At 43.9% G+C, this 26,859-nt stretch overlaps 1 protein-coding gene across 6 annotated transcripts in view; it reads left to right on the top strand.

The window, feature by feature from the left end:
• Window positions 1–26,859, top strand: part of RAPGEF4 (Rap guanine nucleotide exchange factor 4) — a 317,781-nt gene that overhangs the window by 281,699 nt on the left and 9,223 nt on the right. For all 6 annotated transcript variants that reach the window (XM_030851867.3, XM_060302243.1, XM_060302240.2 and 3 more), the window contains 12 exons: window positions 138–288; window positions 2,025–2,113; window positions 2,864–2,894; window positions 3,108–3,186; window positions 4,347–4,493; window positions 6,423–6,520; window positions 11,462–11,587; window positions 12,004–12,182; window positions 15,041–15,131; window positions 18,935–18,985; window positions 19,765–19,852; window positions 20,276–20,340. In XM_030851867.3, the coding sequence (XP_030707727.1) occupies window positions 138–288; window positions 2,025–2,113; window positions 2,864–2,894; window positions 3,108–3,186; window positions 4,347–4,493; window positions 6,423–6,520; window positions 11,462–11,587; window positions 12,004–12,182; window positions 15,041–15,131; window positions 18,935–18,985; window positions 19,765–19,852; window positions 20,276–20,340 (1,195 nt within the window). The remainder of the gene's footprint in view (window positions 1–137; window positions 289–2,024; window positions 2,114–2,863; window positions 2,895–3,107; window positions 3,187–4,346; window positions 4,494–6,422; window positions 6,521–11,461; window positions 11,588–12,003; window positions 12,183–15,040; window positions 15,132–18,934; window positions 18,986–19,764; window positions 19,853–20,275; window positions 20,341–26,859) is intronic.

Genomic DNA, 26,859 nt, shown 5'->3' with positions numbered 1-26,859 from the left:
CAGGTGAGGGTTTTCTTGAGGGCCTGAGGAAGGTTTCCAGTAGTCCAGGAGGCAGGCTTTCTGAAGCTGGGATCTGTCACCCTGTCTTTGCAAGTAGCCCAGTGAATGGCTAAATGTCTTCCTTGACTCCTTGGCACTTACCACGCACAGCCTTCACAAGGTACAGAACAGGAGAAAATGGATTATGCCCTCAACAATAAGAGGCGAGTCATCCGCCTGGTTTTGCAGTGGGCCGCCATGTATGGAGACGTCCTGCAAGAGGATGATGTGGCGATGGCTTTCCTGGAGGTACGTGGGGGTCATCCCTGCCAAGAATGCACCTTTGTCCTACAATGCAGGGGCTACCCATAGGCATGGCAGCTTCCCTGGAGGGACTGTAATTGCAGATTCTAGATTCTGTTAACATGTTCGTTCATCAGAAAGGTACTATAAGGAAAGTAAAGAAAAGCATCATCCATTATCCTGCCCCTCTAATTCAATAACTGGAAGTAGCATTCTAATGCATTTTCATTTGGTTATTTTCTCTGTTATATTTTCCGTAGTTGTAATCACATAGTACCCATCATTTTACAGGCTGCTTTTTCCACTTGATGTAAGGAGTTTTCCATGTCAGGAGAGTCTTTCTAAGAAAACTTTCTAACGGCCCTGCCACAGATATATTTATTTGTTCCCATATTATTGTATATTTACATCATTTCCATTTTTACCTTCCTAGAATAACAGCGTAGTGAACACTTTTGTGCCAATAGGTCTATCCTTGGTTATATTCCTAGCAGTGGGATTACTAGATCAAATGGTGGATACTGTTGAGTAGAGTGAAGCAGATAACTTTACTGAGGAATTCCTGGGGCCATGAGGTAGTTCTGAAGGGAAACGATTTACTTTGTAAACACTGCTTTAAGCTGAGCTTCCCTTTTCCTTCCCATGGCTCCAGCCCAAGTCACAGCATTGACCTGGGCATTTAATCCTTGATGACTCATTCTGTCCTCCGAATCTGAGATGGGGACCTTACTCCTGTGCAGGCAAAAGGCAATGTGGCTTCTGTTTCAAACCTTATCAGTCTGTCTGTTCAAGAATGAATTATCCAGAAGAAACGTCCCCAGTCTCTCCTTTTTACTCATGTCATCTGGCAGGCAGAGAAGTGAGTCTGGGAGGAAAGGTGGACGATGAGAGTCCCTCACGACTGTGGGATAAAGGATTTTGAAAATGTAGAGGAATAATAGTAGCTTGGGTCATTGGGTCATGGCCCCTACCCATTGCATCGAGTAAAGGACCACTTTACAGATGAGCCAAAGTGGTGTGACGCTGCCACTGCCACAGCTCTCAGCTCCTGCTGGGGAGGCCACTGCTCCTGCACAAAGCAGGGCACGGCGGCTGCTGCACAGTGGGCGGGGCCATTCCCAGGACGTCAGTGAAGAGTCCTGAGCTGGTGACGTAAACTCAGCAGAATTTCAGTTCAGTGCTGAAAACCACGACTGTACTTTTACCACCAACAGTTAACCGCGACCAGTGGTAAATATTAAACAACAAATACTAACATAATATTCAAAATAAATATTAAAATTTCCCTGAAAAAACACTGAGGTGAAAACAGTGCTCTTAAAGGATAGACTATAAAATAACCCATTCCAGAACATTGCATTGCATTACCTTTGGTATAAATATCATATAAACAATTCATTTGCAATTCAATTTTTTTGTAATTTTTTTATTGTGGTAGAATATATCAAACATAAAATTTGCTGTTTTAATCTTTCTTAAGCATACAATTCAGTGGCATTCATTACATTCGCAATGTAACGCAAACATCACCACCATCAGTTTCCAAAATTTTTTCTCACTTGCAATTGTGAATTTAGGCATGCTGTAACGTTCTCTTTTACTTTTTTGTCCCCAGTCCATGAAACCATGGTCTGGAGATGCTAGTGAGGCAGATGACATAGGGACACGTCTTTGTTGCTCTTTACAGAATTACGTACCTTTTGCAGTTCTTGTTAAAAGCCTGTGACCTTTGCCAATTACAGGAGTTTTATGTGTCTGTATCAGATGATGCCCGGATGATTGCTGCCCTCAAGGAGCAACTGCCCGAGTTGGAGAAGATTGTCAAGCAAATGTAAGGAAGGGCTTGGCTTTGGGGTGTGCTTTCATCAAGTAAGTGCCTGCTGCCTCTGAATCACATCATCTTCCAGGAGGTCCTTTGCCCACCTCCCAAAAGGTGAAAGATGCTTTGTCAACAACCACACACTATTCTGATTTGAGCAATCTGAGCGTCGGGTGAAGAGGTGCAGTCAGGCCAGATTAACAAAAGGACAGAGATTCCGCGTAGCTGCCTTCTGTGCCAGATGGCCGCCAGGAGAGAGCCTGGGGAGCCAGAGATCCTCTCTGAGTGTCTGACTCAATAAACTCGGGTCCCTTTGGTTCAAGGCAGTGAATCCAGTAATAAAGTGGTCAGTGGCATCTAAAGAAAGTTTGAGGAGAATTACTTATATGGTAAATTCACTTCGGGCTGCCAGTGCGGTCGGTGGTGAATATTTGTGTCCTCTCAGTGGCAACACAGAAGGTTTTCATATGCTGTTCTTTGAGCCGTTGATTAAATACTGGCTACTAAATAGACTTTGAGATCGAGAAATTCTGGCTTTTATCGTCAGTTCGACAAGGGATCTGTCTGTGACAAGAGCTGATCTCTTAGCTGTCTCCTCTGGGCCTTGGCCTCTCAGTATTAAAATAAGGAGGCTCGTGTTGCCTCCTGAAGGGATGCTGTGGTTTCATTTTCTAATGTAAGATTAAAGTTATATACAAATGAAGCAATTTAAAATAATAGTACCAACAGTATTAAATAATGTGCTTTCTCTATTTCTCGTAGTTCAGAAGATGCAAAGGCTCCACAAAAGAAGGTAAGTGGCAACGGATTAGGATTCTCTAACTGTGCCCTGTAGAATGACAGTTCTCCAGAAACATAATATTGCAATATATGACAGTGCTATCTTTGTAAAGACAAAATACGTTTATTTCTCGACTCTGCTTCTCAGATGTGTGTCCTCTGAGTTGCAAACGTGCATTTGTCATTCATTCCTTATGACAGCTGCTGCTGTTATTATTTTTTACAGCACAAAGTTCTTTTGCAGCAGTTCAACACAGGCGATGACAGAGCCCAGAAGCGCCAGCCTATCCGTGGCTCTGATGAAGGTGAGAATGTCTTCCAACTTGTGCAGATTATTTAAAGTCAGAATAAAATCTCCCCCCTGGGAATCACCCTTGGGCCCACAGAATAGCTTTTCTTGGCTGTCCCTGTGTACTCCAAATGGTTTGCTTGGAGGTGCCCGTTTGCATTCCAATTATTTATGTTCTTGAACTCTGTGCCTGGAGCTGAGGTGCTTGTTCACACTCCCCTGATTCTGCCTCTCCCCCACTGCTACCTCTCCTTGAAGGAGAGAAAGATTATCTCAGGCACCCGTTGTCAACGTGGCAGGAGGGTGGCTGGCGCTTTGCAGACGCCTCGCCGAGGGGGAGCGCCAGGGGCACCTGCAGAGCGGGGTTCCCACCCGGGGAGAGCACTCTGGCCCTGGGCAGTACCTCGTTAGCAGCCATCAGGGAGGCAGAGATGCTGGCTGTTATTGTTTGCTTGGTTAAGATTCCTCCAAAGAATCACAACCAAAATAAGATGAATGATCATGATAAAATCTTCATCTTAAGCCACAGATGACTCTTGTAATGTAGCAGTGCCCCAAACTCCAGAATTACAGGAGCTGGAAATTGCCCTCAAGATCTATGTGTTCAGAGCTGAGCGTCTGGGTGCCACATAGGGGTCTGCTGAGCGGAGTACCACCCGTGCCACCTGGCCTGGCCTCCGAGTACACAAACCAGGGAACAAGTGAGCAGCCATGTCAGCGAATGTTCACGGCCCCAGGCGGAAGCGCTCCTGTTTGCAGAGGCGTTAATGTTGGCTCCCTACCACTGCTCTGGGCTGCAGGAATCTAGTAATCTGCCTACAACACAGCACTCCCGGTATTGTGAAAAAGAAAGGCTCACAGACAAAGGCAGACCCAGAAAATTGGCCTAAACATACTTCTCATTGTTTCGCATGACCTACGTGTGGGTTTTTCACAAATATCTGTTGTGGTTTTTGTAACTGGAGCTGGCAGTCGTGGACTTTTCTTAGACCAATGCTAAGGTACGAAGTTTTAGAAGGGGGCAGGCATAGGCATAAATGAGTACAAATAAATACAAATCTTAAGAATGGCAAGATGATGCAAATTTCGGAGCGTGTCTAAACATTCTGCATAGCTTTTGTTTTTTTTAAGAACTCACAAGACCAACTTATCTTACTGTTGCTGCCTTCCCAATAGTTCTGTTTAAAGTCTATTGCATGGACCACACCTACACAACCATCCGGGTGCCAGTGGCTGCCTCGGTGAAGGAAGTCCTCAGCGCAGTTGCCGACAAACTAGGCTCTGGGGAAGGCCTGATCATCATCAAGATGAGTTCCGGAGGAGGTAACCGCCTTCTGCAAAGCAGAATATCCCATCCAAACAGAACCCTGCCAGAAGTTAGCGAGGCCCTTCCAAGCTGATCCGAAGGGACAACTAGGTGCTGTGTATGCTCCCCAAAATAACAGAAATAAAGTGGTCAGAGGCGGGCTGGGCTAGTGTCTAATATCCCCTATCCTGTAGGTAACCACCCTGAAGCAGAAAAGGGTGAAATGATCTATCCAAGGCAGTTGGAACTGAGGTCTCTGGTGTGGATGTCAGCCTGGAGTTCTTTCCCTATAAACCCTAAACAAAAAAGCTTAAGGCTGTAATAACACATAATGGAAAAGAATTGAAAAACAATTTATACATGTAAATACCTGTGTCTATATGTATATATGTAGTACTGAATCACTTTGCTGTATGCCTGAAATAACGCAACACTGTAAATCAACCGTACTGCAATTAAAAAAAAAAAAAAAAAGCTTAAGACCTGGGAGCTCTGAGAAATGTGGGCCCTAAGAGGGCACCTGGCTTTTCTAGCTAAAGGCTGTAGGTTTTCACAAGTCTGAAGTCGGAGGTGGCCATAGGCTGGTTCTTTCCAGTTGATGATGGTTTTCCTCCTTTCCCAGTAAAGAGGGCGGGAACCCAGCTCGTCAAACAAAACGAGAAGTCTTTTCCCTCGCAGGATTACTAGACTGCTCTCTGCTTTCCTGAAATGTCGTTCATTCATTCTTCATATAGTTTCTGGCCACTTAGTGTGGCTGTGAGAGGAGAGGAGGTGTTGGACACAGCCTGGGCCTCCAGGTTGTTCACAGGCTGGTGAGGCGGGAGACAATAAATAAATAATTATAGTCCATGCCGGCAGGAGTTTTGGAAGGGTCTGCATGCGTTGCAGTGAGAGCCTGGAGGAGAGAGCCGTCAGGCTAGCTGGTCCAGTACGATTTGATAGTTATTGGAAGATCCTTCAGGATCGGGTGAGCCATCCCTGCCGTGTTTGAAGACAAATGATTCCACTGATGTAGGATTTTTAAATGCATCTCAGATTCCCAAGATATCCCCTTCCATTTCTGTTCCTGGCACACACGACCCAGGACGTCTGTCTGCCGTGATGATCCCTCTGGCACACTCTCGCCATAGCTATCCCAGGTGCCTCCTTCACTTCCTTCAGGTTTCCCCCCAAGTGTCATTGTCTCATGGAGGCCCACTCCTTCCTTTCTCCAGTTCCCTTTCTAAAATTCCCCCTTACACATACTTCCTAGCCTCCTTCCCTGCTATACTGTTTTCTCCTCCTCACTGCTTACTCTCTGGTACATTGGTACTATCTGCGTCCCTCACTATGATATAAGCTCTTTCTGGACTGTTTTGGGTTTTTTCCCCTGTATTGTTCCCTTCTGTATCCTCAGTGCCTAGAGCAGTGTCCAGCATACAGTAAATGCTAAATATTTATTGTATGAATTATGTTTTTGTTTTTTTTGAATTATCTTTTAAATATAGAAGACTTAAGCTAATAATGCAGTTGCCCTCCAAATCAGGGAATGAGTGATAAAACACGGTAATAAATTTTACATCTAAAGTCATGTGGGATCTCAGAAACCCCCTAAGTTTTCTAAAAGTTATCTTGGCATCTCCAGAGTGCTGGGCGTTATTACCATCTGGAAGCGTAACTTGTTTTTTAAAAAGCAGGTGCGGTTTCTGTATGCAGAACCGGGTGACCTGACCCTCAGGTATTTCCATTCCTGTGTTGCGGTCATTTCTGACGGCATCCTGAGTGTCGTGCGCCTGCACGAATGCTGTGTCTTTTTTATTCGGTGGGTTCCTTCAGTACTGTATTTTATGCAGTCACTCTGCGTGTTCCGGTAATTCACCAAGCTGGTAATTTGTTGGTGTGATTAGGGCAGCGCAGCAAATCTCAGGTGCATTTAATAGGCAATCTCTTGCTTTTTATGTTCACAGAAAAGGTGGTGCTCAAACCTAATGACGTTTCAGTATTTACGACGCTCACTATTAATGGACGCCTGTTTGCTTGCCCGCGAGAGAAATTCGATTCACTGGTAGGTGTGGATGGCCACCTCAGAGCAGCGTCTGCAATCAGAAAAACTTGTCTGGAGCTTAATTTTGCAGTCACGTTGAACCTAGTTGCTAAAAAATCTTGAACGCTACTTGTCTCTTTCTTTTCTGCCGTCTGTCAGGTAAGCCTCAGGTGTTCATTTGAGATGCTCTGAGCTTTAGATTTTCCTTTGTGGAAATTCGCCAAGGAACACCGCTACTGGGGCATAATTCAGCTTTCAGAACTCTTTGTAGTAATTCACGTCCTTGAAATGTCCCCGGTTTAAATATTACTATTAAGAATCTGAATACTTAGACACCAGGATAGAAATAATGTTTTAAGACAAGATGTTGCAATGTATCCTGCCCCTTGCGGGGGGATGTAGAAATGCGTTACGGCAGAGCCACTCTCCGGTCCAGGGAAAATGCTGTTCCCTGAAAGGGCTCTCTCCATCTTGTGTAGGAAATCTCAGAGGCCAGCCGTCTTTCCTAAGTCTCCAACACAGTGTTCGCGGCCCCACCCAGCTCTCTGTGAGTAAAGGCTTAATCGGCCCTTGCTAATAAGTGACTGGCCCTCTCTTCTTTTTGCAGCGGGTAGGGTTCAGTTCTGTTTCTCCTGTAACAGGCGTAGAAGTGAGCAGCTACTAGAGTATCTTAGAGAGCTTGTGGGGCCAGTTCAGGGGATAGAGGACTAGTTTTTTCCATCTTTAGACACACCGGGCTTCTTTACCAAGAGAAGTGCAACACGGGCGCTACAGGGAAACTGCATTGCATTTTAGGGGGAGAACTTAACTACATAAGTGACGCGTGAATACGTTCAGTTTAATCAGATCAGACACTGTAGGTAAATCAAGATTCCCCTCCCTGGACTTTGTAGAGCTTGTTTAGCCTCATCGTGATTCTGACCTTCTAGTCTGGGGAGAGCTATCTTGTGCACTGTCTCACCGCCGAGCAGATTTTGCAACATCTTGAATTTACCTGGAGGGGAGCTTCACAGAAGGGGTGTTAGTTCTCCCGCCCCTCTCTCGTCCGTCTGGCCCGTGAGCACCCTTGCCTCACTCAGCCAACCACCAGCGTTGTGTGATCTGAGTCTGCCCCCAGTCCTTTTTGTATATTTTTCATCATCTACATTCGTGGCTTCCTGAAAAATAAATATTTCCCAGTATTGAGGGATTGGGGGAAAAAATGGCATGGATGAGTTACACTGCTCTCTTCTGGAAGCGAAAGCCATCAGAAGCCAGTTCAGCCAGAGCCCTGCCAAAGGTGCCACGTGATGTGTTTGCCACACAGCGCTCGGGCCTCTCTTCCCGGCTGGTTCTTGGCCGCGGTGTCCAATGATGTGGTGTAGAGACGGAGAGTGTGGACCATCTCCAGCTCCCTGTGGGGCACATACTAAGTTTTTAAGCCTCTGTTTATTTGCACACAACCCTTCAGCCTTACCAGTTCTTAGTCCTTGCTCGTCTTCCATTTTAAGGCCGGAGTAATTGCAGGGAGTTTACTTTGCAGCAAGTACCCAGACGTGAACTTGCTTAACTTCTTCCCTGTCGGTGCTCTGCCATTCACTGGGCTGCCAGCTATGCTGTTGTTTCTAAGGAGTGGTCGAGCTGTCCCTGCCTCACAAAACTGTAGGCACGGAGCTCCTTTTCTGGCTTTCTAAAGATTTCTTTGCGGACAGTCTGTCTAGGAAGAGTCGTATACAGGATGCCCCTGCAGTACAGAATGTTGGCCAAACCTTTGATCCATCAACACGTACTTATGAAGTGCTAGCTTCTGTGTGACACTAAACCAGTGTCCCAGAGCCTCTGCCCTGAAGACAATTATGGTCAGATTGGGAGATGAAACTAACACAGACAGCCTGGAACAGAACAAATTGTAGTGCTGACATGTTGTCTAGAATTAGTAGAGTGCCAGTAATTTATCCTAGTTGCCTAAGGGCTTGGATTCTAGAGTTTTACTTTCTTGACATTTTAAACATAAATGTCAGTACAGAGCAACTTACAATAAAACCCCATGGCACTGTAATTTCGTTCTAAATACTTCTATCCATTCACTAGCTCCTTAGGTTTTTATTTAGGGCCTATACTGTTATCATTCCAGGCGGATGATTCTGGCTCTAGGATGGTCTTGAAGATGAATGCATCATGGTCCTTGTGCCTCAGGGAGCTCACAGTATAGCGTGGGACGCCAGAGTGTAATGAGTATCCAATGTGACAAATGCCATGGCAGAGCTAGGCACAGAGGTGTGGGAGCACGAGGAAAGAGGATGCTGAGATGGCAGCTGGCTTTAGCCATCTCTTTGTCACTGACAATCAGCACGTCCTTTTAATGTCTTAGTTTCCTCATCTGGACAATGGGAGGGTAACAGTGCTATTCTCCCAATCACCACCATCCAGGCTCAACAGAGAAATCAGCTCTCAAAAAGAGCAGAGAGAGAGAATCAGTCTATAGGAGTTCTTTGCCTCTGTGTGGGCACTTTTCAGATCTGTCTGTGTAATGCAGACCTTACATAGGCTCTGCTACACTTCATCTGTAAGGAAATTGCCACAGGGGTCTCTGTGAGAAAATGGTCCAAGGAGTTGCTTCCTATGGGGCCAGCATGTTAATTCCCCACTTCAGTTAGAGGAGCCCTCTGTGCTGCTCAGATTGCCTCTTTGGTGGTTCACGGAGGGAAGGGATCGGCCTGCCCTTTGCTTGGTGAGCCCTGTTCACTCAAAAAAAGTAGAGATTCAACAGGGGTTTCTGTTTTTCTCTCAGAAGGGATTCAGGATGATATACCAGCCTCCATGACTAAAAGAATTTAATGGCCTCTTCCCTGTATTTGTTGGGTTAATTTATCCCCTCTGTGAAAAGCCATAAGACCTCAAGGGAAAGAGATAAGGAGTCAGATTGAGGAGAGAGCAAACCTAAGGAATAGAGGGCAGGTCCACAGCAGAGCACATGGGCGAGAGGGAAGGCAGAATGTGGAGAGCCGGTCTGAGCCTGAGACAGAGTTCTCGCACCAAGTATTTAAAAGCTTCCCCGACATTTCTACCTGAGACCTACCCCGCTTGAAACCATTCTCCTTATTTGCTTCCATAAGCTACTTGCCCATCAGCTTCAGGTCGGTTCCCTAAGTTTTAAAACTTTGGAATAATGGTTTTTCTTCCATGCTGTCTGCGCCCTGCATAAAGTGAATCAGGAACAACAGTATTTGGCTCATACATCCGGGTCCTGTACTCATCACACTTCCCCGTACCTCTGCATTGGTGCAGCAGAGCTGGGAAGGGAACTAATTTGGAGGGGACGGTGGGGACCTCCTCTGTGCTAGGCACTGTGCTCACGTGCTACACTTAAATTATTCCCATCCAATTCCCTTAACAAGCCTAGGTACTAGGTACTGGGGCCCCAACTCATCAGAGCTAGAGACAGTCAAGAGATTAGGGAATCATTCAAGCCTATGTAATTAGAGTGGGGTTTACATTTAGAATCTGCTGCTCTCTAAAACTGGCACTAACCTGGTCTGTTTCAAAACCCTAACTCCCATCTGGTACTCAAAGACTTTCTAAAGCTGTTCAAGCTGTCCCTTTGGTTCCCCTGAGCTCTCTGTTCCTGCCAAGTAAGTTTCATGACGGCTTCCTCACCTTCATGCCTCTCACGCCATCCTTCAACCTATGACAGACCATCCTGGATACTCAGGGAGAACTTTGCCATTCTAAAGCCACCCAGTTTTGTCTGTTTCATCTTTTGAAGCCCATCTCTTTCTCCAAGAACCTCTTCAGGCCACACGTTCATTCCAAACGCCTGCTAACTCTCAAAAAGCCCATTCAGGTTTCCTCACCTGTTTCTCCGTGTATCTGGGAGTCAGGTGTTTTTCGATGCTTCTGTCCATCCCTTTAGACGTGCAAATGAATGCCAGCAGCTGACTCTTTACTGGCGTGCAGTGCTGTACTTGCTGGTCAGGGCTGACTCCTTTTTTAAACTGCAAACTTGCAAATGCCCGGAATGCAGTGGCCATTCACAGACTGTCAAGGTTATAGGTGATGATTATAATGATGATGATGATAGAATGTGAACGATATTAGTACTTCCAACATAAATATTGAATATCCAAATATGTTTAGCATCATATTGGGGAAATTATCTTTTAATTCGTGTGACTTTTGTAACTTTAAACATATTATTAGAGATCAATAGGTATTAATATATTACACGTAAGTTTCTAATATATACAAACCATTCATCTTGTTAAGGAAAAGCACTATAACTCATTTCCCATAAAATAAAAATGAGATAAGTTGGATGGAAAGTCTAGACCAATGGTCTTCCAGAAAGTAGCAGAGTTTAGTTTTCTGATGCCTAGCCCAAAACACCATGACCATGTGACTGTCATTCCTAGCTCAGCATCTCTCAGAAAGTGGAGCAACTGGACATCATATATAATCACATGTAATCACATAGCCCTCTGTTACCTAGCACCCCAGGCAGTGTGTTATGAGAAACGGAGATGCAGCAACTTTACCACTGTTACCAGCCCCTGCAATCGTAAGTAGCACTGTAGCTGAACATCCAAAACCACCATGCCAGTACCTGCTTTGGAATGGCTTCAGTGGGAAATAGGAGAAGAAAGTCCTTAAGAACTGCTTACATGTTTGCCAGGGAAAAGGAATCATTCCCTGGGAGCTCCCAGGCCCATGCAGAAGAGAACTTCCATGGGTCAGTCTTCACTGAATCTTATTTGCCACGGTCCACATTTTTCAGTCAGTGGAATTGATGAGAGTGATGACGATTACTATAAAAATGGCACAGAAGCAAGTGAGCATTAAGAGCAAAGGCATTTTTCTCCTCGGGGTAAAATCAGTTTCAAGATATTCCTGAAGCCTCTCCAGAATCCTCTTCCCTCAAAGCCCTGACAGCACTCAGCGTGTCTGTTTTGAGATTCCGATACATTTTTGCATTATTATTCATAGACTCCCTTGCCAGAGCAGGAGGGCCCAACTGTTGGAACAATGGGAACTTTTGAATTGATGAGCTCCAAAGATTTGGCATACCAGATGACAGTTTACGATTGGGACCTCTTCAGCTGTGTGCATGAGGTAAGGTGCTCCGTTTAGAGCATTCATTCGTAGGTATCGTGGCAATTCGGGATGCAGCCTGTAAACGTCAACAGGTGCTGCAAATGTGTGGAAGCCACGCGAGGGTTTTTTAAAATCACTGAGTACATTAATAAAGGCTGTTAGAAAGCCTTTCAGTGTCAAAGAAAAATCTTTATGATTTACAGTGAGCTCTGTCTTCCTGTGTATATTAAGCCAGTGGCACCTAGTTTATAGTTAACAGATTGAACAAGCCTCATTGAGCCATTAAGATCTTCAAGCCGAAGTTCAAGTTGAATCCTGGTCAGTGACTGTATTCACATTTGCTGACCAGTATCAATTTGTCACGTCAAATGGAGGAGCCAAGTTGGTGTTTTGATTTAAAAACAAAGACATGACATTGTTTTCCTTTCTTCTAGCTGGAGCTAATCTATCACACATTTGGAAGGCATCATTTTAAAAAGACCACAGCAAACTTGGATTTGTTCCTCAGGAGGTTTAATGAAATTCAGTTTTGGGTTGTCACTGAGATTTGCCTCTGCTCCCAGCCTAGCAAGCGTGTTCAGCTCTTAAAAAAATTCATTAAGATCGCGGCCCAGTAAGTATCATCCACTTGGAGAGAGAAAAACGTTTGCGCTGTGTTTTCATTTTGTCCCCTTAGATTACACCTTAAAAAGAAAAGTGAGATATAAAATCTCCTTATGTACCAGGACCAACCAGAGGGGCGTAAGAATCACTGAACTCTTGCGAAAGATGTGTCTTGTCTAGCTTTTGTAATACTTGACACCGATATATAAATTAACATCCTGCAGCACTGATGCTCGAGTTAAAATCGTGACCTCTTTTTGCTCTGAACTACTCAGACTTCGTGCCTCCTTCCGCATAAACGACTCCTTCAGCAAAGTTCTGCACAAAATTCTGTTGGAAAGGCTGGGCGAGTCCAGGTCTAACTCGACACGTTCTTGCCAGTAGAGGGCAGTGGGGACATGCACGTACAGCCGTGCATCCGACTCAGCCGCGATAAAATCCATAAAATGCATAAAGGCGAGCTAACCTGGTCCATGAAAATCATCTCCATAAACATCAGAAAAAGCAAGCATCTTATCAATATTCTATTTAACAGCACTTCATGGGAAACAATTTATTTACTGCAGGGGCCAGTTAGATTTCTCCCTGAAATGAATTTAATCTTCTCCTGCTATTTAGATATGCCTGACAGCCTCCTGTTTACGTCCTTGTTTTTGGTATCACCACAGTGCTAAAAATAAAATGCTAAATGCGGCTGTGGCTGTGGCTGGGAGACTTCTTTCTTTTCTCAGCCCAGGGAGCTCTAGCGCGGGAAGGTGGGGAGCACAAGTGACCCCAGCTGGGCAGTTTTCTTGAGCCAAAGAGTTTAGATCCCATACAGAGTCTGATTTCCAGAGCTAAACAAAGAAGCAAACGCTGCTCGACGTTTTACACATGTCAGCTTGCCAAATGCCTTGAATTATTTTGCCAAATTTTGGGAGTTCAACAGGATATCCAGATCTCTTGGATTCAAGTGCTGGTGTCTCTTAATTTGGAAAAACTGCCTTTTGAAAGAAAGATTTGGTAGAATGTTGCTTATGAATTTCTGGTTCAGAGTGTAGCCACTTTCCCCCGGAGCCTGAATAGGCTTATCGCGGGGAACAAATGCCTCCGTTTACTTGGAAGGAGATGACTGGAAACTGTGACAGCATGTGCTTCCCTGCTAGCAGGAGCACATTCTCTCCTCACCTTAGCCTGGCAGTGCTAAGTGCAACAAGGGAGGAGAGGGGAGGTCTGCACACAGACGTGGAGACCAGAAACTCTTTGGGGGCCTTATCCTGCTATTTCACAGGGCAACATAGGAGAGCCTTTCAGAAACTCAGGAATTTTTTTTTTTTAATGTCTTTGCCTTTCTTATCTCTCTTCCTTCTGATTATGGGTGGATTTGGCCTTCGGAATAAATTGGTTTATGTCATTTAACCTGCGCCGTCCTACACAGTAGAACTCTTCACACAACCCAGCTGGAGAAGATTGCAGACTCAGAAACCAAGATCTACACGAATGAGATCTTAAACCTAGTGCCAGTTGGCATGTTTTACGTGATATTTTTAGAGAACGTCAATATATTCTATTGAAGCTCTTTGACCTGCCCAGAACTTTGTGAAGTTGGGGGTCCAAATGTTACCCTCGCCTTTTACAGGTGAGGAGACTGAGGCAGAGAGAAATTTCGTGACTTACCTAAGGTGATAGTTAGTTGGTAACCAGAGCAGTGAGCAGAAAGGCAGCCCTGCAGTCCTGCGTGTGCTTTCATGATCGCACAGATAGGACAAAGGCAAACATGTCCATGACCAGCCTCGCTGCCTTCAGTCCAGGGACTCTGAAGTTGCTCTCAGCCCCTGACCTGAGAGCCACCGCCCCGGCCCATCGAAGGCCCCGCCTGCTCCCTTAGCGGTGCATGAGACACACCATATCTTCTCTACATCTGTTCTCCCATTTCCACACAGACCACTTATGAATCACTCTGCAAGGAGTACACAGGCAGCACATGCAACAATTAGCCTTTTGCGAAAATGCTAATCCAAAGAAGATTTAATTATGATGTAGTCAACTTAGATAACCATATTGATCTGTGGTAAAGGATTTGTGCTCCTTGCAAAATGAATCCTTCTTTCCCTTTGCAAGGAGCTGGTATAAAGAAGTCGAAGATTCCTTTTTTTTTTTTTTTTTTTCTTAAGTTAAACCAAGTACCTGGGCTAAATATTGCATTCTAATAAGAACCTTTGGTGGTGGTCCACAATATTCTTCTTCCCAAATATATATTCATAAAAGCTAATGATGGCATAAGTACAGATTCAAAATGATCAGCTTCATCGACATTGGTAAAACAAAGTAAGGTCATTTTTTGGTCAGTTGTTTAGGTTATTAGCTATATAGGGATCATGATTTGTAAGCTGACATTTTTCAACAAATTGGAAGCATTTGCATGGCAGGTAGAAGCCCTGGCGGCTGCAGCAGTGTGATTTTCCTTCGTTCCCTCTCATGCTGCCAGAGCCTGAGGTGTCCGGCTTCAGCCTGAAAGTCTGGAAGTCTCCAAGAACATTTTGCTTTCTCTCTTCTTAGCCCGTGAGATGTTTCGCTCCAGGTCCAACAAGGCTTTTAGCAAGCTCTGGGATTACAATAGCAATCCCTAGGGCAGGTGTCTTGAACTTCCTCCTCAAAACCTGAACCTAGATGGCCCAAACCATCACCTTCCTAAAATTACAGTGAGAAATCAAACAACAGAACACGGTCACCCAAGTGGAAATTACACAGAGCATTAAATCTGTCATTGCCTGCTCTCATAAAGGAGTCCTGCCGAATATTAATGACCATCAGAAAATAGAACTCTAATTTTTTTTTATCTCACTCAAAAGTGGCATTTTACTCCAGTATGTGCCTCTTGTGTTTCAGCTGTAAGGAGTACAAGAATCTGAATTCCTTTTTTGCCATCGTCATGGGACTAAGTAATGTTGCTGTGAGCCGCTTGGCACTAACATGGGAGGTAAGCTTCAGCTGAGATCCAGCTGCGAATTTGCCTGAAGAGTCAAAACACAGGCTCACCAGTGAGTCTTTTTTTATAGAAATATCACTCATGCTTGTATAACAGTGGGAAAGGTGGGGCACTTTGAGGGAGGTGACCTGTCTCCTTTTGCCTCAGAGTGTGAATTTTAAAAGGCATTGTCCTTTTGGAGAGGGGGGAGGGGATGAGGGGGGTCTCAGCTTCCTGGACTATACAATGTAAATAATAATAAGTCTAGTTCCTAGGTATAGCATTGCTTGGATTACTTCATCTTGTTCATAGATCCTATTGTTCTCTGAAATGTCTGCTTCTTGCTTTTAAAATAAGCCTTATCTGTAATTAAGAGAGGACAGAAGATCCATTTTTATCCCAGTAGTCATTTTGCTCCTGGGAGAATTAACCAGAAGGCCAACTGTTTGGCCCAGCTGGGTACCAAGCATCTCCTAACTACTAGCAGACCTCTCTGTGTACGGAGGAGCAACAGTTGACTAGAATTCGGTTTGGTGCAAAAGTTATGCAGGTGTGTTGTGAATTTCTGTAGCAAATACGATTAATGGTTTGTTGATAGTGGGTTATGTGTGCTAGAGAACGGCTTCATTTTTCATTAGCTAAGTACTCAAAATATGCCTGACCCCTTACATGTGGTATGTAGTCAAAGAAATATTAATCTCTAATGGAACATACACACGAAAATAGACTCTTTCTAAAAATAAAAAGGCATGTGTAAGTGGGACACGAAAAGAGAGCAAGGAGTAGGTAACACAGATCTTAATTTGCAATGCTGCTGTAAAAAGGCACCAGAGGCAGCTGTTTGCATCTCTAAATGTTTTCCTTGAAACATTTTCTTCCCTACTTCCCTCTTGAAACTGTTTTCTTTCTCTGTTCCTCCTCAATGTTTCCACTGTTTATAGGACAGGTCCTCACAGGTCCTTCTGTCTTGGGTTTCTCTGAAAATTCCCAGCAGATGCTGCACTCAGCGGCTCATCCCCTGAATATAGGAATGAGGGAATTGGTAAGGCCTGCACGCCATTTGGCTGGGTCATCTTCCGGCTAGTAAAAAAAAGTTAGTGCTGCCAATAAATGTAAGCAATGAAGCCAGGGTGCACGCCTCCCCTTCTTGTAGCCCACAGCTCTTTGGAGATCTAGGGTTCCCTCTCAGAGAGTCTGCTTTCCCCAGCTTGTTTCCAGCTTTTCATGCTCACAGAGTCCAGATGATTTGGCTGGGAAAATCAAAGAAGCCTCATGGGGTCCGGGAAGGCCAGATATAGGTGCACATAACAGCAGCTAGACATTAAGGCCGTAGCATGGGGGAAACACTCTCAGCATCCCCTTTCCTGGTCTAAAGAGAGAAATAGGAGGCTGCTTGGGGGGCGGGGGGGACAGGCAGCAAAGGGAGAGAGTTTATTGGCCAGTCCTTCATTCCACGGGGAGAGGAAGGAGCACAGCAGCCTGTGAGCTTGTGTTTCCATCCTTGCGTATTGCTGGAAAGAGGAGAGTCACCTTTCATCACTCGTAAGCCTTTATCTCTTAAGTTGAGATGTAATTGGATCATTCTGTAGGAAGAGCTTTCATTCTTGAGCGTCTTTGATTTGGGTTTATCTGCCTGGACTTGCCAAGACCCTCCCACATGCTTCCCACACGACAACAGCACGATGGCAGCAGGAGCAAAGTGGGAAATAGTGCCTGCCCTCTGGGAACTAGAAAACACGCGTGAGAGAGTCGATGAACAAAACAGAAAACAGAGTGAAGCCACGCGGCAAAGGGAATGGTGCAGCATAGAGGGGAAAGGCGCCTCTGAGATAAAGCCAGTGGGAGTAAGAACCCAGAGCCGAGTTTCTCGGCCTCAGTGGTCTTGACACTTCAGGCAGGATCATTCTTCTTTGTTGTATGGGGCGGGGGAGTGGGGGTGATGTCCTGGCCGTGGAGGAGGCTTAGCAGCACCCCTGGCCTCAATCTACTGTATACCAGTAGCGCCTCTCCCTCCATCCACCCCAGCTGTGACAACAGGAAAGGTCTGTAGACATCACCAAATATCCCTGGGTGTGGGTACAAAATTGCCCCCAGTTGAGAACCCCTGCTCCGAAAGCATGGGATGTGGATAGGTAATAGTATTAAGACCCACATGTTTTATTACCACATGCACTCCGGCTTTTGACCCAAAAGTCAGCTAAGCACAGAAAGAGAACTAGAGTGATAGATCTAACCAAAAATGTCGTTTGCGGGGCTTCCCTCGTGGCGCAGTGGTTGAGAGTCCGCCTGCCGATGCAGGGGACGCGGGTTCGTGCCCCGGTCCGGGAAGATCCCACATGCCGCGGAGCGGCTGGGCCCGTGAGCCATGGCCGCTGAGCCTGCGCGTCCGGAGCCTGTGCTCCGCAACGGGAGAGGCCACAGCAGTGAGAGGCCCACGTACCGCAAAAAAAAAAAAAAAAAATGTCATTCGCTCCTAATTTTGTAAATTGTCTGTGTTCACGGAAAGTTATCGCCTAGCGTGATGATTTGGACACTCCGTGGAGCATGAGACCCTTGTATCCCTTGATGCCCATCCCAGCCTTCATCACTTTGAACCTTTCCCCCTAAACGAGGATATCAGGTTTCCCTGAAACCCAACTTGAAAAGAGGCACTAGGACAATGAGTTTAGACATTATAAGGAGACTAGTTCCTAGAAACAAAATAAGATGGTTTACAGTGTTTAAATGGGAATGTGACAAACCCATTCAGAGAAGAGAGAAAAAGAAGAGAGAGGAGCTTTTGGGTGGCTTGCAGAGGCCTGATGGGGTGAGTCAGTTGTTGATGGTAGACTTCACTGTGTGAAGCAGAGCTGAGCGGGGAATTCATGGCCCAGGACTTGGTCAGCACTTCCACGGTCTCGGGATGGGGAACATCACGCTGCTATGTCTTGGTGTGACCCTGTTAGAAAAGTTCAGCTTTACTGTAAGCTCAGGACCTAAGCAATAGATTGAAAGATGATTCATCATTGACCTACGGTGTGAGTGTGTGGTATTGAATCATATGCCAAAATATAACCATGAGAAATGACTAAATTGATAGAACTATCTATTTTTGTATTATAGCAAGGCAGAGAAATCCTGTGGGAGAAATGCTTGTGTACGAAAGCATAGCACATATGATAGAGGCGATAGGAAAGGAGGCAGGAGATGTGAATTACAGAGGCTCTGACCATCATCAGCTGTGTGACTTTGGCATGTCATTTAATCTATGAGGTTTAATTTCTTCCATCTATAAAACACAGGTTTAATCTAGTCAATTAAACATGTATTGAGCACTTACTCTGTACCTGACACTCTTTTAGGCCCTCAGTATATAGCAATAAACAAAACTGATAAAAATCCCTGTTCTCTTGTAGCTTTACGTCGTAGAGGAGGAGGAGGGTTGAACCTAGGTAGCTTCCAAAACTGTTAATCCTAATATTCCCTGGTCTAAATTCCTAATTGTGGGAATGCGAGAGTTTAAAACAGTGGAGGGTTAATGCCAAACCACTTGTAGTCTGGGAATGCAGCCCTCTCTATGAATAACCCATTTCAGAAAACATTATAAAAGCAGTTAAGACCAAAGCACCCATAGTTAGTTTTGGTTCAACTAGGTTAAGACTTTGGAAAGACGAGTTCTCTAAGATTATCCTCAAATGACAAGACAGATTACAGTCTGGCCTGTCTTAGAGATGTTTAAGAGCCAAAAGTAATAACTTCCCCTAGAAATGGTAACACGATACGTAGCTGGATGTTGAATGTGACTTATGAGTGTGGCATTTTCATTTCCTTGACAGAAACTGCCAAGCAAGTTCAAGAAGTTCTATGCGGAGTTTGAAAGTTTAATGGTGAGTGACAGTGGCTCCTTTATTCTGTTCACGGTCTGCATTAATCCAATTTCCGATTAGCTGAAGTTCTCATTTCAGAAATTTTATCTGTCCTTGTCTGACTTTAAGAAGTTTATGATCCCATTTTAGTGCTGCTAAAACAAGCATGTCCGACTAATGAACGGCACCTCAGGTACTAACTGAAACAGGACTTATGTCCCACATAAGGTCAATTTGTGTAACTAAGAAAAGCAGTGTAATGGGATCCTTTCCACCTAGCACAGGCTGGCTAAGGATTGGAAGCTGCATTTTCCTCGGCTTGCCAAAATTATTTTTCCCCATTGGCTGGGAGGTGTTAACGGACAGAAATGGAGTGAGTGGGACTTGGCAGGAGTGATGGAGGGTTTCAGAGAAGGCAAGTCGGGACTGGCTATGCAAGGCAGGTAGGAGGGTGAGCTGGGCTCCCAGGAAGGAGGCTGTGCTTCAGGAGAAGGGGAATCTCACAGCTGGGGAGTTGTTTTACATTTCAAATGGGCTCTCAATGGGAATCTCTCCCCTGGATCCCTAGAGGCATATCTCCCGGTCAACGAAAAAAGGAAACAAAAAGTAAATTATTTTCATGTGATACAGGAAGTTGTTTTAAAACAAAAATCAGTTTAACTGAAGCCACCTTTCTTTTGTAGCTACACTCGATTCAAAACTCCCCGACTGGGAAATGACAAGGCTGGGTGTGTTGGGAGGTAGAGGGGGTGGTGCACGTGTCACTAGTCATTAACCAGGATCTCTTTGTTTCTCTAAAGGATCCTTCAAGAAACCACAGGGCCTACAGGCTGACGGTAGCCAAGCTGGACCCTCCTCTCATCCCCTTCATGCCTTTGCTCATTAAAGGTAATTCCAAGGAAATGCACAGGCCGAGTCAGTGGTGAGTGTGTGGGGAAGAAAATGAACAGGAGCCTAATCAGATTGACCTCCTTGGGAAGAATGATCCCATCTTTCCACCTTCCTCATCATCTCCTCTCAGCCCTGACTTTTCTGAAAGGGTTGGAAAGATTATTGGAGGAGCAGGGATCTGTGCATGGTTTGAAAGACTTGACTTGATAGTGCAACAGAGGGTCAGTTTGGAAATTTTACTAAGCTCAGGGAAAGTGCTTTCGAAACGTAAACACCTAACATAAAAGGAACTATTATCGGCTTTTTTCAACTGCAGTGTCATGCAAATCCTCCAGCATAATCTAATGGTGCTATTCTGGTTTCTTAGTAGTATGACATATTTCTGTTAGTGATTCGAATGTGACTTTTATTTCTTTGCAGATATGACATTTACTCACGAGGGGAACAAGACATTCATTGACAATCTAGTAAACTTTGAAAAAATGGTACGTATGGTATTATAACCTTAACCGTGATGGTTTTTAAAAAATAAAATTTGCATTTGTACTAATAAAGGAAATAATTTCCATAGATGCTGCCATGTTAAAAAGCTAGTTACACATAAAGGAGCTGTGAAATATTCAGTTCAAATTGGCTACCTCTTTTAGTCTGTCAGTTCTCTTTTGTGAAATTGAATAGTATTTGTGCCGCGGCTCACAGCAGCGGCTAGCTTTTATGCTGTGTGCTTCGTCCTCAGCTGCCTGTTGCTAAAATGCACGAATGTTGCAGAGTGACTTCCATGTTGTTGTTTTGTCGTAAGGTTGGTGGAGCTAGACTGCCCCAGGATGCCTTTGAAATGCTTATCTGCTGAGGCTGACTTTAGTGCATGGAGGTAAAGGCAACCTACAGAGGATCTTTATTATACAGTCGTCATCTGAGCGTGTATTGCTTATGCCAGTAAAGTTCACCCAAGTTCAGAGTGGGAACTTGAAAATCTTCATAACCAAAAACAAACTTTTTTAAGTTAACAGTTGTGTGGAACTGGCACATAGTCACTATTTTCCAGCCTCCTCCCCCCGACCCCCCAAAAAAAGCATTAGCTACTTTGCCGTTTCTTATCTTCTGTGAAGCCATAAGGCAGGTCTTGCCAAAGCCTTTCTTTAGCGACATAGTGCATGTTCAGGAATGCTCCATTGTCTTCTAAGTCCTTTGGCTGCAGCCCGCATGGATGGGGTGGTAGGGTTTTATCTCTGTGTGGGTGAGAACGTGCCCGCGGTTCGCTTTGCAGTGATGGACGTGGCGCTACAGGAAAAGCTCAGAGCTCGGAGTTGAGGAGACACGAGGGTCCGTTCTCAGCTTCATCACTTTGTAGGTGTCCCTTAAGTTCTCCGTGGGTCAATTTCCCCAACAGAAAATGGGGATTCTTGGCACACCATCTACCCCTGGGGATTACTGGTGGGTCCAGAGTATGTAAGGCTTCCTGTAAGCCATACAGCGTTGTAAGCATTCTTCTCAGAAAACTGTTCTAATTGTTTCCCGAAATCCAGCTACTGTGTGTGACTCCAGAATTCGAAACATCCCGCAGTCATCCCGTAAGGATCCTACCATTCAGCTTTGGGGATGAGCACGTTGCAAAGCCCAGCCTGGTAAAGAACTGCAGCAAGTGCTGGGCACTGTGGCCCGTGCCTTAAACGTCTTAGGAAATAGCACATGAGTCCACACTCCTCAGAGACACCCTGTACTAGAGGGCAAATATTTCTCAGCTGTCTTCTCCTCTACCCCGCACACCAAGGGTAGGGTAGGAACATCTCTATTGCTGTGTTGGTTTAATCATTCTACGATCAAAGTAAAAACATTCTTTGCTCACTTATTAGTATGGAGAATTAAACATATTTCCCTGATTTCTCAAAAGAAAACTTGTTGTCCAGAAATGCAAGATTTAGCAAATAGGTAAAGAACCTCCCGCGTCACTCAGGGGTGGCTAAGCCAACCATCTGACTGTAAAATACACACGTGCACAGAGGCGTAGAAGTCAGTTTCCTAAAGAGTTGACTGGGCTTTAGAACTTCTGATTGTTAAAGTTAACAGAACAAACAAGAACAGCAAAAATATCTGTCAAGGAGGATGAAAGCTGTTTTATCTGGGTTTTTAGATCTTGGTGTGTCTCATCCACAACCTGGGAAGGAAGAGTCAGGATCGTATTCAGTGGATGTTAAGGGAATTCCCCTTCCCTGTTTCTGTACTTCGTGCCCACAGCAGTAGATTCTGACATACCTGTCAGTGAGGAGAGAGGTCCTTCACATCCTGCTCTGAGAAAGTCCACTTTCGATTGAAAGCAACTGTAGAGCTAAGACAGCAGTTCAGCTGCAGTAATGGAAACCTAAGTTAGCCCTGGCTTAAGCAAGATAAGTCTATTCCTTTCGCACTTAAATGTCCAAGTATGGAAGCTCTGCTCCAGGAAGCAGTCAGGGTCCAGCCTTCTCCTGTCTGTCTTGCCATTTCACCATCCACATGGTCCAAGATGGTGGACCACCACCCCCGTTTCAGCCAGAGGGAAGGGAAAAGGAAAAACGTGAAGACCTGCTGCTTCCGTGTAAGGATGTGACCTGGAATCGCACTCACCCCTTGCCTCACATTTTATTGGCCAGAAGAAACTTAGTCCCATGAAAAGTTAGAATATGTAGTCCTTATTTTTTGGGTATCTATGTGCCCCACTCAAAATTAAGGGGTTCTATCACTATGAAAGAAAAGGAGAGGAAGGATACTGAAAGAATACTGCTAAGTTCTCTGTTCCAGCAGTGATCAGTTTTACTTCATTTGATAAATCATACCACGAGAAAGTGGGATTTTACAGTTAGTTACCCTTCCATGAGTTAGGTGTTACTGAAAAATGAACTGGAGTTTCAAAAAGATTTGATTATGTTCTTTAAACCGGGCTTAGACCACCTGGCACTCGTTGCCAACTTTCCAGCCTTTTCTCCCCATAAACTAGCCCACCCCTGCCCCCATACCACCACCACTTACAACTCCCACTAGTGGCTGGTGTTATTACTGCATTCCTGGGGAAGGATGTGTCTGTCTCCCTTTTCAGGTTCATGTCCGTGCAGCTTCCCAGTCATTCATCGTGCTCACCAAGGTGGTAAGCAGAGCTGGCAGCCTTTGTGGGGCTGGTAGGCTGTATCCCCTGAGGGAGCCCCTGCCAGGGGCAGAAGTCACCAGGGTAGTCGGGAGCACAGATGTCTTTTCTTGGTGGCAACATTGCACAGTCACGGTGAACTACCATGCCAACCCGAAGTATTTTTATTTTGAACCTCTTCACCCTTGAGGTATGAAATGAGGATTAGAGAATTTGTTGCATATTGGTTTTCAGGATTTATGAGTATGAACAAAAGGGAATTCACACTCTGATCCTTATGCCAAAAAAAAAAAAAGCAGACATTCTTTCCTTTGGGGGGAACATAAAGGAATATTCAAAAAAATGTTTGAATAAAGCCCTTTGTAGCTCTCTATGGCATACATGAATATTTATAACATTTAGGAAGTAGACTAGCAATGGATCAGAGGATAATATGCTGGCCGGCTGCCACTACCCCAGGCTGCATGAAGCATGCTGATAGCCACAGTTGCTGCTGTATTAGGAGGTTGGTTCTATTTCAGACACACCCATATTTAGGTGGATTTATTTATGAATATTATTTTAAGATAGTCATTTTATTTGGAAAGAGAAGCCTAAGGCAAACTTCTATCCTTCTGGAAACAGTAATAGAAGCTAATTCATAAAGGAAGAGAAATGTTTTGAACCCTTATATTTCTGTATCACTAATGCCGTTACATTATTAGCAACAATTTGTCTTCTATCATCAATAACATTATTACAAGATTCACGGTTAGAGCACTGGACTTATATCAAGCTATGGAAAAAAGAATCTCCAAATAAAAATCTTTAAGTGTTCAAATCCACCCAATTCCCAGACCTTTCCAACACAATAGAAATCTACCAAAGGACTTTGAAAGTTTACTTCTTTATATAGAATACATGAACTGGGCTAAATGCAGATGTTCCAAAGGCTATGTTTTTTCAAAGCAATTAAATATGTGTAGAGTGTCTAGGCAAAGAATTTTGCTAGGAAATATAAAGAAATCCAAAAAGTAGTCCTTAGCTTTTAGGAGATTATATGCAGTTAAGAAAATAAAACATAAACACATGAAGTATTAAAAATCAATAAAGGGTATAAACTAGTTCAAAACAGTAATAAAAGAGATGTCAAAATAGAGAAAAGACAGTCTCTACAGCAAGTTGTGTTAGGAAAGTGGGACAGCCACATATAGATCAATGAGGTTAGAACACTCCCTTACACCATACAGAAAAGTAAATTCAAAATGGCTTAAAGACTTAAATATAAGGCATGACACCATAAAATTCCTAGAAGAGAGCATAGGCAAAACATTCTCTGACATAAATCGTAGCAATATTTTCTTAGGTCAGTCGTCTCCCAAGGCAATAGAAAAAGCAAAAATAAACAAATGGGACATAAACTTATAACCTTTTGCCCAGCAAAGGGAACCATAAACAAAATGAAAAGACAACTTATGGAATGGGAGAAAATACTTGCAAACAATGCAAACGACAAGGGCTTAATTTCCAAAATATATAAACCACTCATACAACTCAATAACCGAAAAACAGCCTGATCAAAACATGGGCAGAAGACCTAAATAGATGTTTCTCCAAGAAAGACATACAGATGGCTAACAAACACATGAAAAGATGCTCAACATTGCTAATTATTAGAGAAATGCAAATCAAAACTACAATGAGGTACCACCTCACACTGGTCAGAATGGCCATCATCAAAAAGTCTACAAATGCTGGAGAGGGTGTGGAGAAGAGGGAATCCTCCTACACTGTTGGTGGGAATGTAAATTTGTACCACCACTATGGAGAAGAGTATGGAGGGTCCTTAAAAAACTAATAGAGCTACCATATGATCCAGCAATCCCACTTCTGGGCATATATCCAGAAAAGATGAACACTAATAGAAGAGATACACGCACCCCAGTGTTCATAGCAGCACTATTTACAATAGCGAAAACATGGAGGCAACCTAAATGTCCACTGACAGATGAATGGATAAAGCAGATGTGGTGTATATAGATATGTAAAATATATATATGTGTGTGTGTGTGTGTGTGTGTATATATATATATATAATAGAATATTACTCAGCCATAAAAAAGAATAAATTAATGCCATTTGCAGCAACATGGATGGACCTAGAGATTATCATACTAAGTAAGCCAGACAAAGACAAATGTCATATGATATCACTTATATGTGGAATCTAAAAAAATGATACAAATGAACTTATTTACAAAACAGAAACAGACTCACAGACATAGAAAACAAACTTAGGGTTACCAATGGGGAAGCAGGGTTGGGGAGGGATAAATTGGGAGTTTGGGATGAACAGATGCACACTACTGTATATAAAAAAGATAAACAACAAAGATTTACTGTATAGCACAGGGAACTATATTCAATATCTTGTAATAAACTATAGTTGAAAAAATATATATTTACATATATATGCATAACTGAATCACTTTGCTGTACACCTGAAACAAACGCAATATTGTAAATCAACTATACTTCAATTTAAAAAAAAAATGTGAAAAAGCAAAACGCAAAGAGAGGTAACTTCCTGTATCAGAGGAAAATAAAACCATGTTAAATATAATCAAATCCAGACTTGTTACCCTGAGTCCCCATCCAGCCTCATCTCACACTTCATCTACGCTGTATTCAGTCCAAGTTGGTGAGACCAACCTTCTTTCTTTTCCTTTCTGCCTCAGGGCCTTTGCACTAGCTGTTACCTTTGCCCAAAATTGTCTTCCTTCAGTCTTCACCACTCTGATACTTTCACATCATTCAGGTCTCAGCTCATGTGTCCCTCCTCCGAGTGGTCTTCCCCGACCATCCTTCAAATATTCTTCTACCATCCACACCTCGCCAGACAGCTGGATCTCAACAGATAACCTTGCTTTGACAGCCGGTTTCACATTCTAAGATGATCTTTATTGCCTCTTCATTGCCTGTCTTCTCCACTAGAATGTAAATGTCCTAGACCAAGTATCTTATCCGTTTGGTTTCTCTAGCACCCAAAAAGGTGTCTGGCATATCAGAAGTATGCAAGAAATACTTGAGTAAAAGTATTTGTTGAGTAAAAGAATAACCCAATTATATTCCAGTGTTGGACTTAGTGAGATAGGACAGTACACTAAAGCATTTATAAAGGAATTTATGTAACAAAGATTTAATCCAAAAGCATTTTCTATTTTATCAGAAAAGCTGATTAAGCAGAATGTCCCAAGCATTTTATGTTACCGATACCTTACGCAAAATGGCTCCCTTAGCTTTCTGTTCCTCACTCGACACTATTCTGTCCACCCTCCTCCCTGTAGTGCTAATTGTGTCAGTCCTTCGGTGTCCTTCCCTGCGTTCAGAGATGCACAATATTCTGCAAGCGCCTGCACAGACACCTGAGCTGCCATGTCCCCACGGCCATTGTATGTACAATATACCATGAGCATCATGCCTGTTACCTGCTTGTATCTGTGCGTCACTCACCTCCTGGATATTAAAGATCCGTAGGCCAGAAGAGGGGCTGGGGTTCTTCCTCAGGGATACGGTGAAGACTGGCTCAGCTCCTGGGCCCTTTTATCTTTTATCTCTGGTCCTCACCTTGCCTTTAATTCCACTTGGTTGCTGTCATGGGCACAGTCTTCGCAGGTGAGAGACAAATATATTTCTGGATATACATGTGGAAAAAAATTCTTGTCCCAAATATATGAGGGTCTGAGTGAAATAAACAGAATGGTGCGAATGTGGTTTTACACGTGGTAAGCAAGGAGTTGTTGACTGAGATCCTAGATTTGACAGGCATATGGACGGGGGCAGAGTCCAATGAGTAGGGGCAGAAAGAAGAAAAGAAAAAGCAATTTACAAACATTAAGAACAAGGAGGG

This window comes from Globicephala melas, chromosome 7 (genome assembly GCF_963455315.2).
Source record: "Globicephala melas chromosome 7, mGloMel1.2, whole genome shotgun sequence".
NCBI classification, from domain to species: domain Eukaryota; kingdom Metazoa; phylum Chordata; class Mammalia; order Artiodactyla; family Delphinidae; genus Globicephala; species Globicephala melas.
This window is presented reverse-complemented; position numbering and strand designations above follow the sequence as displayed.